Source organism: Enoplosus armatus, chromosome 16, assembly GCF_043641665.1.
Source record: "Enoplosus armatus isolate fEnoArm2 chromosome 16, fEnoArm2.hap1, whole genome shotgun sequence".
Classification (NCBI taxonomy): domain Eukaryota; kingdom Metazoa; phylum Chordata; class Actinopteri; order Centrarchiformes; family Enoplosidae; genus Enoplosus; species Enoplosus armatus.
This window is the reverse complement of record NC_092195.1, coordinates 21,942,142-21,957,770: the sequence shown is the minus strand read 5'-3', so window position 1 is coordinate 21,957,770 and position 15,629 is coordinate 21,942,142. Positions and strand designations below refer to the sequence as shown.

The window sequence follows — 15,629 nt, the reverse complement described above, 5'->3', positions numbered from 1 at the left end:
AAGTGGAAAATACTGTGATTAAGAACATCGGCAGTTCCATGTAAAAACTATTACTTACAAACAATTGTCAATTAAAATTATGTTGATATATATTTATGTTTGTATGAATTCCGATGTAGCCTGCAGAGTTGTATTTGAAAGTAAAGCACGAGTATTTCTTCCTTGGTTTAATTAATTTTTTTAATTACTTTTAATTTCACTAGTTTGACATTTTAATGGCCTTTATTTTGAAGACTGGACTACATGGGATCCGGTTTCACTCCGGTTACCTTGACGGAGCTGCTGGTTTTGGTTTTGTTTCCGTTTGGACCAAAATATTCAGCTCGTCCACATCCCGGAGGGTCCACCCACTCTGCTCTCCATCTGACGGACTTCCTGAAGGAAACCTCACATTTAAAATGACTTTATTTCCCTTTTTAAAGTTAAAATAAATACGACGTTCCCTTTAAGACCATTTCCTATTTCATCTTAATTAATATAAATTGGACCTTTTATTACTTTTCATGTGGATTTCGTAAAGATTGTCATTTTTATTTCGTCTTTTTGTGAAAATCCTTCTAAAATACAATGAAAATAATATTAATTATTGTACACTTTATAACATTATATAACAATGAAATTATATTTTTACTATATATATCTTGTATATCTGTATATTTACATGTGTATTAAATCCAGTAGAGCGACCTGTTTCTACTTCAGGAAGACAGGATGAGACGCTGTTGGAGCGCCACCCAGTGACTGATAGAGGGAACAACAGAGGAGAGAGGAAAAGAAGGAGAGACAGGATGAGAAACTGACATGACTCTGTTCTGCCAGTGATCGTCACTTCCTTTATTCCAGTCAGTCAGCGTAGGAAAATAGATTCACATTAATGTTCTGGCTTCTGTCCTCTGTCTCTTTTCTGTTTCTCTTCACAACAAACAACAAAACAAACAAACAAAAACAAAACAGGCTCCAGGAAAACAAAGTGTGACTCGCGCAGGTAAAGTAAAGGTGCTTTCACTGATTATTGTGGTTTCCAAACCAAAGAGCAAACGGGGGAAGGCTCATTATTTTGGACTGATGTCGACCCCCAACTTCAATATTTAATTTAAAAAAGTAAAGTGCAAAAAAAACACAAAAGCCAGCGAGTTATAGAGAAAGAAAAACAACACTTTTAAAGTTAATAAGATACAAAAACAGACAAACAATCACAGGGAAACCATGCAGGAAGCCGGCGGCGTCTTCCACAAAGCAAAGATATTCTTAAAAGATCTTCTTAGCGACAGCAATAATGATAATAATAATAATAAAATCTGCACATCAACAAGCTGTACAACTGTATGAAATAGCAAAGACAGACATCAACAAGAACAAAAGACCAACAAAAAAGATAAATTAACAATAAGAGAAACTCTTGTTAGATTTAGTAAAAACACTGACGGCAAAACAACTTGATTGAGATTCTCTTATTTGCACTGAGTGAACAGAAAATGGCAGCATGAAGCTCTGAATGTTCATGTTTGATGTCAGAATCCCACTCAGGTTCTCATCTATGGACTGTTGAGGACTTCATTACCCAGAGTTCCTGAGCCTGAGAAGTAGCAGCGCCTGGAAGGCTTCACTCTGGGCAACAAAATGAAGAATTCCCTTTTTTCTCAACATGAATTGTTTTTATCTGGAAAATCAGTTGGAAAAAGGAGATTTAGAGATCAAATTTTAAAAACTGAGTGGGTCTCTGACAGGAAACAGGGCTACTTTCACTTTAGACTGGGAGTTAACCACCACTACCATCATCATCACCACAATGAATGCAGTGTTTGACCTCGATCAGCTCGGTCGTACAAGCGTCTCGTCATCTCGTCACCTTAACTGCCAATTCACCTTCAAACCGCTCATCGGACTCCGTCAGCGTTCAGAAGAAACTAATCAAAAGCTTTAATAATTAATCAAAAGAAACTTTCTTCTTCTGCATTTTAATCTCTTGTGGGTCGGTGTCACCTGAGGGGCGATCACCTGACTGTCATGTGACCTCAATGCGTCTCACAGTGTCTTCAGACTTCAGAGCAGCAGTCGGAGCAGAATGAAACGCCACGTCACTCGACCTGTAGTTGTTGTCGTTCTGAGTCGGTTGAATTCAACGTGAATGAACGGCACTTAAAACTGATTTGAGCGCCATTTTAACTTATTAACTAAAATCATATTAATGTTAATTTGTAAAATAACGAAATGAAATCAGACGAAGGTACGACAACTAAATTAGCAACAATATGTTGAAGTTAAAAATGCTGCACGTAGCAGCGTTAAACACCACAGACATCAGGAAGTGACATCAGAGGACGTTGTGTCATTGAGTCTGATCCTTCAAGGTCAACGCACCGCTACCCGAATCCCGATCCTTTCATCTTTGATTATCTGACCCGTTTATGGTTTTGTTTTTTGAGCAACACGGCTCCACAGTGAAAGATTCCCATGACCGTCTCCACTTAAAATGAGCCAAACTGCTTCTTGTAATCACTAACTTGCTCTAAACTATTTCCCAAACTCCTTTTAGATCTTGACTTTCACAACCCTGCTAAACCTTCACACCCTTTCTTTAGGGAATGTACATGTCTACATGTCCACCTGGCCCAGTCAGTCCAGTTAAAGGGCCAAACTGAACCAAACTGGGGCTTCTTGCCATCATGGACTCTAATCTCAAACTTATTGTAGAACTTGACTTTCAAACTGCAGCTGAACTTCCAGACCTTTTCCAAACTTTCACGTAGGTTCTGCAGGAACTCAACACGTCCAGTTAACTGACTTTCCATGAACCATTCCTCTGATTTATTTTGGATCTAAACTTCCACAGTAATGAAAGAAACAGTATGCCCAGTTCGTCCAGTTCTCCCAGTCAAAGAGCCAAACTAGGCCTAACTGGGGATCCATGCCATTTATGACTTCCCTTGAACCATTTCTCCTTTTGGATGCAGATTTCCACAAAGCTGCTGGACTTCAAGTCCCTTTCCAAACCAGTGTCCACAGGAAATATTTAATGTCCAGTTGGCCCAGGTAGTGGTCCAAACTGACGTTTCCTCCATCACCGACTTGCACTGAACCCTTTCTTGAACTCCTTCTGGATCTCTTTCACGTCTTTTCATGTCCAGAACTTTTCCAAACGTATTTCATATTCCCAGTTTAGCCCAGCAGGTCCTGCAGAGGGAACCCAGCTGCTGTGTTACCTCAGGTTTCAGGTTTCTCTGAACCTTTTACATCAATTCTAGCTTCCCAACAAGACACTAAAAGCAACATTTCACTTATACCAGGGCTGGGATACAGCTCACTGCTTTCTGGATTAATATTGTCTGTCTTAGGCCTCCGTAATGTCACACTGCAACTTTTCAACCACACTGTGGATATCTGACAGGGCGTTAAAAATTATAAACCCAATCAGAAAGTGAGGACTGCTGATGACAACTTGTTGGACAACCTGACAGGTAACTTAAGGAGTTGCTCTCACTTCTTTGACCCTACAGGAGTAAGGCCTCACTATGCTTCAAATGAAGTTCTTGTCAACTCAACACGATCAACAAGTCCCAAGTAAAGACCAACAAGGCTGTGGAGGATATCAAGTCCAGTGAAGTCACTAGTCAAAGACAAGCTGTAAGTCTTCTATGATTGTGTCACAGCAAGTCTAATGTCACCAGTTATGACTCGAGTCCAGGTCATGTGACTCGAGTCCTTTTGCCTTTAGACGCGGTCAGACGTCAAGTCATGAACGAGTTGCCTTTACAGACGTGCTTCCTGTCGCTGTAGACGTCGTCCATCAAGTGAAACGTTGCTTTAAAGCGTCTGTCTAGTTTAGTCTCTCTAAATCCGTCCAGTCACCTCAACTTTAACACAACAGAATGCTGAACAGCAAAGTTTTGCGATAAAAAATAAATCTGGCGCTGCTCAGTCGGTCTCTAGCGAGTGCAAGCATAAAGTTACATCACGCATAAATAATTGTCAATGTATTTTCTCAATGCATATAATAAATTCATACAACATAGAAGGACTTCTCGTTTTAACTTAACAGTGCAACTTTTCATTTATTTCAGTCCTGCCTGAAAAGGGCTGAGGCTCGGAGGTTAAAGGGAGGCTGACACGTTTAGTTTTACATACTGGCTTCACTTTAGTGATAAAAAATTACGTATTAGCATCATTGGTGCTCATTTTAATTATAAATTATGGGCAGTGCTGTAGCAGCTAGCATGTAAGTTAGGCTGCACTCACTTCATGGCAAAGGACAAGTGCTTAAACTCACTTTCCCATCATGCAACAGGTATCGTATTAACAGTCATAACATGCTTCGGCGTCCCTTTAACCGACCCCAAGCTCGTCGTCACAGGACGGAGGGAAACAAGGACACACACTCAAAACACACACAGCTGTATTCACACCTTGATGGAGTTTCTGTATAAATGTGTGACCACAGGATGGACGACAGCGAGGGCGCAGTGCCCTGCAGTTTATAGCACCAACGATGAAGAAGACGCCCTCACACAGAGCGAGAGGCAGTTTGGCGGAAGTGAAGATCAAACGTCAGCAGTGTGACATTACCATGACGATGGAGGGTCAGCGAAGAGGAGGAGCAAATCCTTTCAACAGTTTGGTAGTTTGGTCTGTTGTCCGACTGACAAACACAAGCAGCTTTTAGGCTTCATGAGGAAACATTCAGCACATTCCTGGTTGACGAAGGAGGATATGAACTGAAACCATCTGCTTCTCCATCAATACCATTTAAATTCATTGAGTTTTCGTTGTATTTTCTTTACTTTTCTTTGAGAAAGGGTTTTCTAATGTATATGAAGGGCTACAGTACTGGGTACTGGATGTTTGGGGTGTAACCTAAAGGGACAGTTCATCAGTAATATTTGAAAGTAATTTTGTCTTTATACTTTTCCTTTACTTGCTGGCACAGCATGAGATCATCAGCAGAAAGACGATCACTTCACACAATAAATCAACTATCAGGAAACTAAACAGGTGTTCATTAGTTTGTGGCCAAACAAAATGTTAATTGACAGTAATTAGTCTAATTAGAAGTGGGAGGACAAGACTACTACAGACGAAACATGTTTCACCATAAATCAAACAGATTATTCCAAGTGACAAAGAAAAAGGACATTTGAGTGTAGAGTCACTTTCAGCAGGATCATTTCTCCCCAAAACTGCTTGTGTTTGGACATCTGCTCTATTTTCTCTTCTCCAATCACTGCTTGATGTCTGAGTGCTGTTTCTTGCAGAAACAGAAGTGATGCGCTCTACTTTTCCCATCTGTTTGAAATAAACAGAAGAAGAACTAGGGTAGTTGGCATGAGCAGCAAACAGACAAACAGCCTTGACAACCTCAGTGTCTCTGAGCTTGAAGCCAAGCGAACATTAGTGTCACGTCCGAGAAATGACTTCACGATGAGTTGACGGGAAAGTCAAAAACATCTCAGATTATGTCTAATACATGGTGATGTCACATTGCTGATCCAGTGCGTCAGTGATCAAGAGGTGGTCGAAGAGTTAGTGCAAAGGGCGCATGGCAACACACATCAACAGCTAAGCCAGCTAGCAGGCTAATCATGTAGAATACACTTCAGTGCTACAGAAGCTAATTTTCTGCAAATATCCCTCAATAATACATCTTTGTTTACTGCATTTTAACATGTTTTTCACGCTACGTGGCAGGTAACTTTGTGCTTCGCTCTTTGTGCCTGAGCTGACGCCATTTTCTTCAACAGGAAAGGACCAACTTCAAACTTCAAACAAGGGTTGACTTCTTCACTGACGTTTGTATCCCAGCGAGCTCAGCTGGAGGCTTTTTGCGGTCATGCAAGTGCTAATGTCAGCCTCACAAGTTTGGCATCGAGAGAACTCAGGGTCAAATAGTTTCGAGGTAAAATCACGTCTTAAAAACACCATCAGGTCTCTCTGTGGTGGGCAGGGCCGTGTCTGTAGCGATGACTATCAAATATGGAACTGTTCATATAATAATCTTTTGACTGATTCTTGATCACATAGTTCCTCATTTAGGTTCCTACAGTTTTAGAGTGTTTTTCATTCAAAGCTGTTGTGCGGTCGCTTGTGTTAACACAAACTTTAACATTTGAGAAGTTTGGCTTCCTTTAGTACTGCATCAGTGTGCTAAAGTACTTCAATTTGTCGTCAGGTATGTATTTGATAGATTAGCCAAAAAACAAACATGCCTATCTGGTTTGTTTAATTTAATTAATCTTCCAGAAAGTGAATTATATCACAATGTATACTGACATATAACTTAGAAAGGCTTTTATTCATGTCATCCATCTCAAGCGTCCTGTGCGCTCTCAGACGTTGACTTGCAGACTGAGCAGCGCTCACAATTTGCTTTGTGTTCTTTCAAATCTCTTGTTGTGAATGAACTTCCATACTCCTGATCCTACAGTGCCGTTACAGAGTGGAGCTTTATGCCGAGAACAGATGTCGACTGCAGAACGTTAACCAGGCGACAGATGGAGAAGTCTCTCAGAATTAAAGTTAATTATGTAGAGCTGATAGAATTCATTTCAATCATGCCAAACAGTGGAAGCAGCTTAAAATGAGAAGCAGGAACCTGAATGTTTTGTACATAACTCTTTGCTAATACAGGAGAGATAAACGGTTCAATAAGAGGTAAACAGGAACCAGATCCAAAATGGAACTGGCTTCGGGTGCCTGGTACTAAAATGGCATCTGCACTAGTAAAGAAGGATTTGAACAGACACCCAGCCCTGCTGATCACTCGGCAGAAGACGACGGGTAAACAGACAAACATGGCTGCCGCCCACCACAGACTTGGACCTGACATCAGGTGTTTGTTTTGAATTTCATGAACAAACTCAGTGAAATGAGTCTCAGACCAAATGATCTGAGTGATGGGTAGTTATGAGAGGCTTGAAGTGTTGTCTCGTCCCTGCCTGTCTCTCTCTCAAACACACACACACACACACACACACACACACACACACACACGGTCAGAAATAACTAAACACCGTCACGAACACAACAAACCAAAGCTGTTTAGAACAGAGGAGCTCTTTAAAGAGAGCAGAGCCGAGCTGCGATTCACATTCAATCCAAAACTCAAACTGAAAACCGTTTCCAGCTTTTCTTTAACACGTTAACCGGACGTCATCATCACCTCTGCAAGACGTTTTGTTGAGTTACTAAACATCCCGATGTTTCAGAAACCTGAAGCGATGACAAAAGCTTTCAGCTCAGCATCCTGAAATCAGTTTTTAGTATTTCCATGAACTGAAGGTGAATCGAGGCCGAAACTCTGTTAAAGAGGTCATTTTTTCGTGTTTAGCACAAAGAACCTTCACAAGGCTCTGACCCGTAGTACCTACTGTATCTATCCACTTCAGGCTGAACTCTGTCTGGGGCCTGATTCAATACTGAATACATGTCTCCTTCCCCTCTTCCTCTAGTCTGTCATCTTCCCTCCTTCCTTTATATCACTATCACCATTTATATCATTTCTTGAATGTGTTTTTTTCTATAAATCGACGAATCTGAAGCAGCGGAAGCGACGCAGCAGACGACCGAACCTCACCACAGAAAATGAGAAGTCTGCAGATGAAGGATACAAGGAGGCAAGGAAGGAAGGAAGCAGGGAAGAGATTTGATTTCAGGTCCGGCCACCTGAGGAGTCGTTCTTCTGGTTTCAGCCACAGTTGACAGACAGACAGACATGCAGATAAAGAATCACAGGGTTCTAAAAGCGTCTTTTTACAAGTGCAATGGGAGCCCATGGAACGACAGTCGAGGTTTTGGCTTCATTTATCCTCCTCAATTGGCTATCTGCTGTCGCCAATCTGGGATTTCCACCAATAAGGAAAAGGAGAGGTAAGGGGGCGGGGCTTTGTTGCAAGCGAGGTAAAAGCTGAGTGAGGTGGGGGGGCTGATAAAAAAGACGAGGAGTGATAAGAGCTAGTGTCCCTCTCTCTTTGAAGAGGTGCTGCTGCTCTCTCCTGCCTCCTCCTCCTCACTTTTCCCCACAGTGATGGAGGAAGAGGGGTCAGGAGCAGCAGCAGAAGAAGAGGTGGAAGGTAGCAGCGGGTTGACGTGCAGCTCCACCGGCGTCAGCGTTATCTCCACCTCCCCCCGCTCCTCATGCAGCGTGGGCAGAGGAAGAGGAGGAGGAGGATGGAGGTGTGCTATAGGCGGAGGAGCAGTGCTGCTGTTGTTATTGCTTGGTCTTGGAGCTTTCTGGATGACCTCCACCATCGGGGTCCGTCCCGACGCCGCCAGCTCCCAGCTGGAGTTCCCTGGACTCTGGAACAGCAGCAGCGGCCTGCTGTGGCGGTCCGGCTCAACCGCCCCGCCCGGCTGACACTGCACCACCACCCCGCGGTGCTCCATCAGCCGGTGAGCCGGGTCCGACACCGCTGGTAGGGGACTCAGAACCAGCCCCGACTGGTCCTGGATCACCAGCTCCAGCACCGGCTGTGAGGAGGAAGAGGAAGAGGCTTTCTGGATGACGCCGCCGGTCAGGGAGGTGATGATGGGGGGGTGGGAGGGAGGCGCAGGAGGGGGAGGCTGGGGAGGAAGAGCAGCAGGAGGAGGAGGCAGGACGTCCTCTGGACGCGGTTTTCTTGGTCGTCCACGTTTCCGTTTCACCGGAGGAGCGTTGGGAGCAGAGCCACCGGACACAGCACCACTTGACATCACCTCCAGGGGGCGCTTGCTGACGTTCCCTCGTGCTTTCTGGACCACAGAGGTGGGGGCTGCAGGGGCATGCTGCTGCTGCTGTGGTGGCTGTTGTGGTGGCGGGGCGACATTCTCCCTCTCGTACGACAGGCAGCCCTGAGGCAGGATCATCACTGGGACAGGCCCGCCCTGCTGCTGGGGCAGCGTCGCCATGGCGATGACCTTCACCCCACCACCGCTGGCGGCGGCGGCGGCAGCTGGGCCTCCGGGTCCAGACGCCCCCCCGATACCTGAGGCGTCTTTGGGAGCCAGAGAAGGTGGAGAGGAGCGGACCGAGAGCTGGGTCTTATCAGGGATGGAGCTCCGAGGGAGGATTCTGGGTAACTGCTTCATGAAGGCTTCCACCTGCATCACATCAGTTATTGATGTTACTTATTGATCTGTTTATTGGTACTGTGGAATAAAACACTGTATCTGAGTAAACAAAGACTGGTACAAGAAACAGAAACCTCTGTGATCTTTTCACAGACAAATAATAAAAAGATACAAAATCAAAAGGTGCTGGAGGTGAAAGCAGGTGCAGATATGTGGAGGCGTCAACCTACCGCAGGACACAGAGAGGAGGAGGAGGAGGAGGACGAGGGGGGGGGGAGCGGAGCATCCAGGGAGGAAGGTTTGGCTGCTGCAGCTGATTTGTCTCCAGATGGCGACTTCAATGAAGACAAGGAGGAAGAGTCTCCAAGATCCTTCTAAAGACAGACAGGAAGCAGTGAGCAGCAGTGACAGCTGATCTGTGATCAGTGATCGGACAGAAACACATGAGCACCTTCTGATCAGCAGCTCCGTCGCTCTCAGCTTTAGAGATGACGGGCGTTTTCTTGATGACCTTGTGGGGTTTGGCTGGACCTCCTGCAGACAGACAGACGGGCAGACAGACAGATGGGCAGACAAACATCTGTGTTACAGTCACCTTCTGATCATGTGATAATGCAGCTAAGAGCAGAAACTGAGGCTGAATCCAAACGTCAGCTATGATCTCTACTCATGTCTGTGTCACATTCTGACATGAAGAGGGTTGTTCTTCAACAGAGGTTCATAAAAGTACTTTAAATTAACATTTTCCTGATTATACTTACTACTTAAGTGACATTTTCAATGTAGGATTTTTGCTGTAACAGTACAGTGTGGTATTAGTCCTTGATTAGTACTTTTACTGTAGTAAAGGATCTGAGTACTTCGTCCATCACTGCCTACTGAGTAATGAGACAATAATGTGACCGACCTGGATGTGACTCTTCCATAAGCACATGTGTAGCCATCACCACACACACACACACACACACACACACACACCTGCCAGGGCTGCCGAGGTGACCAGCTCGGCCTGGCTGCAGCGAGGGTTGACGATGTGCTCCTGGATCAGGTAACGAGCGATCTCCACCACTGTGTCGAACGAACGCTTCAGTATCTTCTGCGCCCAATCACAGATCAGCTCGCACGCCGCCTCTGTCACTTCCTGTTTGTATGTCTGGACCAGCTCAGTCAGCTCAGCCTGGACATGAGGATGAAGAGGAGGAAACGTCAACAAGGCTCAGTTTCTATTGGTGAAGCTATAGCTATATTTGTCTGTTCAGCAAAGATGGCCGTCCAGTGATGATGTCATTTTGTAGGCCAACAAGGAGGTCAGCTCTCACAACAGATTTCCATAAGAATCAGTTTGTTGATAAATAAAGAAGAATGACGTCTGTTGCAAATGAAGACTTGTGATGATGTTCAGACACCACAAACTTCTTGTTCTACATAAATTGAAAATCCTGTGGGGCAGTGAACGTAGCGTGGCCTTGAAATTCAGGGGTCAGGTGTAAAAGCAGTATCATAGATTTTTGACAGATTATTTCGATTCTGGATTTTCTCTGGAAAAAGACAAAGAACTGCTGTTGCAACAAACTGAGGCCAGACACAACTGCGTGTCAGCTGATGGAGCTGCAGACAGAAATGCATCACGCTGTTATGCTGATTATCAGACAAAGTGTGTGTGTACCGGGTCATTCTTCAGGTCCAGGTTGGGCAGCAGAGGCATGTTGAGCACCGTCTTCCTCCTGATGCCGCTATAACAGTACGTATCAGCCGGGCAGGTTAGGAAACTCAACCAGCAACCCTGACAGAGACTCACAAAGCGTGTCGACACACTCATCTATCAAACACAGGATCTAAAGCAAACTAAAATACAACCAGGTTTATAAAACTGTACGCATGCGCACCTGCATGCAAATGTCCCTTTACGAATCACAACTAACGTTAAAGTGTGGCACAAAAGGAGCCTCATATCCTGCACATGGCAACATGAAACATGTTGTTCTGTGGAGAACATCATCAAAAACAAAGAGAGGCTGACGGCTGCTGTCAACAAACAGGACGATTCCTGAAAGAAACAAACCAAACTACATATCATATTCAGTCAGCTACAGATTCACAAACAGTGACTGTGTCCTTCTGTCCCGAGGGACGCTGTGTGTCTGTCCAGCAGGTGAAAGGATATTTGGACTGTCCTCTGCCGCCGAGCCGTCTGGCCTTGATGTTGGGGAAAATGTCTCTGATGATCTTCCCAAAGTTGGCAGCGCTCAGAGGACGATGCTGCAGGTTCTCACAGTATCTCCTGGAGGACAGAGACAGGAGGAGACACAGACAGGAGGACAGAGACACAGACAGGAGGACAGTCAGATGGACAGCGACACAGACAGGAGGACAGTCAGGCGGACAGATACACAGACAGGAGGACAGAGACACAGACAGGAGGACAGTCAGATCGAGAGAGACACAGACAGGAGGACAGTCAGGAGGACAGAGACACAGACAGGAGGACAGTCAGATGGACAGAGACACAGACAGGAGGACAGTCAGGGATTACATGACCCAACATATAACTTCATGAAATGTCACTGGTGTGTCCTCTGACTTGTATGTCTCGTAGACGTCCTGTTTGGGCAGGCAGGTGTCTGAATGCTCCTCCAGGTGACTGCGGATCCAGTTACAGGTGTGAAGCTGGTCGGCTGTGTTGAACGAACTGGAGTCACCACCACTACACACACACACACACACACACACACACACACACACACCGTCAGTAGGACACACCCTGCTGTATTCCTGTAACACTACATCTGTTCAACAGTAACAGGTCTGACCTCTTGTCTCCGGAGCTGGGTCCAGAGGGCAGCTGGAGGTACAGGTACAGCTTGTCGTTGTCGGAGAAACGCTGAACATCTTGCTGTTAAACAGAACAGAACAACTCGCACACATCACTAATCTGCTGTTTCATCATTGACTTGAGTTAAGTTTGGTTCTTACCAGGATCTGATCCACTTTGGTCTGAACACTCTTACTGCAAGACAGAGAACACACCAATCAGGAACGTGCTCAGGGGGGCTCATGCAGGGAGGGAGTATTAAACTACAAAGAGAGGACTCTACAGAGTCAACCATATTTCAAACAGTCTGAGCAGCGTTGACATTTATCAGCCTGAAGCTAAATATCGCTTCATTGTGGTCCGACCTCGATGATCACAACAAGTTCACCACAAGACGGCAGCTTAACATCCGAAAATCACGACGGGACTTTATTAACTTTAAAACTGAAGCAAAGTCTTTAAACTCTTCATTCATCTCAGCTGCTTCAAAAACTGTTTTATTTATGAATAAAGAATATTGTCATACTGAAATTATATATATATATATATATATATATATATATGATGTCAACATGAATTCAAAACACACACAACTTCCTTGACTAAATAAACAAATGTGTATCTCTTTTTAGAAGTCATATACATGAAAGATATGGTGCTTTGGCCACTTTAATAGCTACATTTAACAACCGCAAGAAAACATGGAGGAGGAGAGTGAAATTGTAATTTACAGAACAATTACTGTATCGTGATATATAAAATGACATATACTGTGATGGCAGATTTTGGTCATATCGCCCAGCCCTAATCAGTCATATTGATCCTTGTCTTGGGGTGTTTTGATCTGGAGAACTGAGAATAACTTATGAGATATATTTTAAAAGGTATTTTCAAAACCTTCAAGGCCTTATTTCACAAGGTTTTCAGCGGGCATGTCACAGCCAAGCCTACTTACGAGATGTTGCTCTTGAGTTTTTGCAGCAGCATGCTGGGCTCCGTGTCGCCCTCCCCCGCCTCCAGACCAGCCTCCTCCCGCCGGGAGGCTTCGGCCCGCTGGTGCCGCTGGTCCTCCGACATCTGGACCAACTAACCAGTGCTGAGTACCACCATCTGAGGAGGACACGGACAAAAACACTCAATTACAATACTTACTTTCATACTTAATACAACGACGACGAGTCATCTCCACAACAACTGAGCAAACTGTCATCTGGAGAAAACCATGACATGTTGTTGAAAGCTCCAGAAAAAGCTCGTAAATGGACCTTGAGTTCAGATTTCAGAAGTTCAGAAATTTAACTGTTGTCATAAACTGTAAATTTAAGTGTTCCAAATATACTTCACAGTGTAGTTTGTAGAGCTGAAAAAAATAGTTGATTGGCAGAAAATCAAATTATACATTATACATCTACGTTTTTGACCATCAAGCTACACACAGTAAGCCAAAATAAAAAAGTGAAAACAAAAAAGATTTTCTTTTTGTTGCAATTTCAACCATTATTTTCCCATGTAAATAAACATATACAGTCTTATATATATATATATATAAGACATATAGTTCCATCTGTGAGCTCATATTACAGCTGGGAAAGGAGACAGCATATTGTAAATACTGTTGTACTGTCAGACAGGTTGGAATGAGATGATTTTAACAACCTTACAGCAACTCCTAAGAACACTAATGCCCTCTAGAGGAAGGGCCAGAGCCGTCTCCATTTTCTGAGGTGGCTGAGGTCCTTCAACATCTGCTGGACTATGCTGAGCATGTTTTATGAGTCTGTAGTGGCCAGTGCTATCCTCTATGCTGTTGCATGCTGGGGCAGCAGGATGAGGGTGGCGGACTCCAACAGACTCAACAAACTGATCCGCAAGGCCAGTGACGTTGTGGGGGTGGAGCTGGACTCTCTGACGGTGGTGTCAGAGAGGAGGATGCTGTCCAAGATGCCCCGCAGCTTGGACAATGCTTCACATGCTTCTCCATGACGTACTGGTCGGACACAAGAGCAGCTTCAGTGGGAGACTCATTCCTCCCAAATGCACAACGGAGGGCCACAGGAAATCATTCCTGCCTGTGGCCATCAGACTGTTCAACTCCTGCCTCTGAGTGTCAGACACTCAGGAAGACACTGGAAACCTGGACCTACTTCACCTGTTCATATACTACCTCACTATTTATTCTTTAAATGTGCCAGTGAAATACATATATGTCATACACAACAGTGCAATACATATATATATACACATGCATATACATTGTTATTGTATATATTATATTTTTTACTTTTATTTTCACTTAAATATTTTAATGTGTATATTTGTGTATCTTTATTTTTTATTTTCTATTTCTTATTTTTATATTTTGTACATACTTTAGCTCTAAATTTATGCTACTTTCTAATCTTGAATGGGAGCTCCGGGGATCAATAAAGTATTTCTGATTCTGAACTCGTGGAATAAGAAAACTGGATTTAAATGATTGATTAAAAAATATAGATAACTCAATGCTGTAAATAGTCATTAGTTGCATTACACGAGTTTGTTGGATGGTTTCACTCCGCACAGGAACAATAACACTGCTGTCAGACAGACAGGCAGACAGACAGACAGACAGACGGGTCACTCCCACCTCTCTTCTGTCACTGCAGCACACTGAATTTGAACATCATAGGACATTTTAAAGCTCAGATTTCAGCCCCGTGTTGCGCTGACATCCGGTAGAAAAAGGCCCACTGGCTGCCGGGTAGTGACACATGCCGGCTGTCACGGTGCCGTTAAACGTTACTACTACTACCGGAGCGGGAGGCATGTTTCTGTGGAGTAAAACACAGCCCGCCGCCGGCCACACTGACTCCACACACCAGCTAATGTTAGCTGGAAATGCAAATGTGCTAGCGGCCGAAATGTGACAGTCGTGCTCCCCGTGTCATGTCTGACTGCCGTGTTTACAGCGGGCGTAGCGCCGGTGGTCATGTGCCTGCCATTTACTATTACAACACACACGCACACGCACACACACACACACGGACCCAGCTCAACATGTTACCGCCGAGCTAACTGGCTAGCGGACAACACAGACACCATCTGCATTAGCTGACTGAGGCAGCGACACTTCAACACGTTAGCTGGAATCACTACAAGCAGATTTGACGATAGTTCAAATGCATAGAAACTGAGAAAACTGTTTCCCATAAGAGAAAGTAACATTAGTTTGGCTAACGTTGACATTTGCCGCGTTCCTACGTGGCTAGCTAGAAGCCCGCTGCTAAGCAAAGAGGCTAACTAACTAGCCTAGCTAGTTGACATCAGATAGCATTAGCTAGCAAGCACTGAAACACCCATTAAACATGTTTTAACACGCTATCTGTAATTTCAAAATAATTCCCGATAATAGTTAATTTATTCTGGTATTAATGTATGATCGGTTCGGTGAGTCTCATTTGAGTATTTATTTTAAAAAAGAAAAAGAAAGTACCTGAGCCAAGATACAGCAAAAATCCCCTTTCAGATTTTTTTGTGATTGGACGACTTTGTTATGTCTGCCTGACTACAAAGCCAACGTCTATTCTGATTGGTGAGTTGTCACAAATCCACCCGGATACCCAAAGCGGATGAAATTCCATTCGTCGAGCAGAATTATTTTTCTGACAGAGAGTATTCTGATTGGACGCGTTTTCCTGGTCTGCCCAGTTACAAAACAGATGAATTTATCTCGCATAATCTGCATAGCAACAGCCGCCTGTTTACACAGTGAAAGCGAAAAGTACTTCAAATAAACATT

General features: G+C 44.1%; 1 protein-coding gene across 1 annotated transcript; it reads right to left on the bottom strand.

Moving 5' to 3' along the window:
• Nucleotides 1-7,944: 7,944 nt before the first annotated feature.
• On the bottom strand, nucleotides 7,945-15,349 carry rfx5 (regulatory factor X, 5). Its single transcript, XM_070922338.1, has 11 exons — nucleotides 15,324-15,349; nucleotides 12,807-12,961; nucleotides 12,013-12,046; nucleotides 11,850-11,932; nucleotides 11,621-11,743; nucleotides 11,204-11,320; nucleotides 10,706-10,784; nucleotides 10,018-10,216; nucleotides 9,491-9,573; nucleotides 9,270-9,413; nucleotides 7,945-9,069 (listed from the first exon to the last, which is right to left on the bottom strand). Exons 2-11 carry the CDS (start codon nucleotides 12,926-12,928, stop codon nucleotides 7,945-7,947), a joined length of 2,109 nt encoding a protein of 702 aa, XP_070778439.1. The 5' UTR covers nucleotides 12,929-12,961; nucleotides 15,324-15,349.
• Nucleotides 15,350-15,629: the final 280 nt, after the last annotated feature.

What these genes read in the sequence shown, in the direction of transcription:
- rfx5 (XM_070922338.1), bottom strand. Translation starts at nt 12,928, where the DNA reads ATGTCGGAGGACCAGCGGCACCAGCGGGCCGAAGCCTCCCGGCGGGAG. An exon ending in CCAAAGTGGATCAGATCCTG is followed by an intron (nt 11,933 to 12,012) that starts GTAAGAACCAAA and finishes TCTGTTTAACAG; the next exon opens with CAAGATGTTCAGCGTTTCTC. An exon ending in TGGACCTGAAGAATGACCCG is followed by an intron (nt 10,217 to 10,705) that starts GTACACACACAC and finishes CCTCATGTCCAG; the next exon opens with GCTGAGCTGACTGAGCTGGT.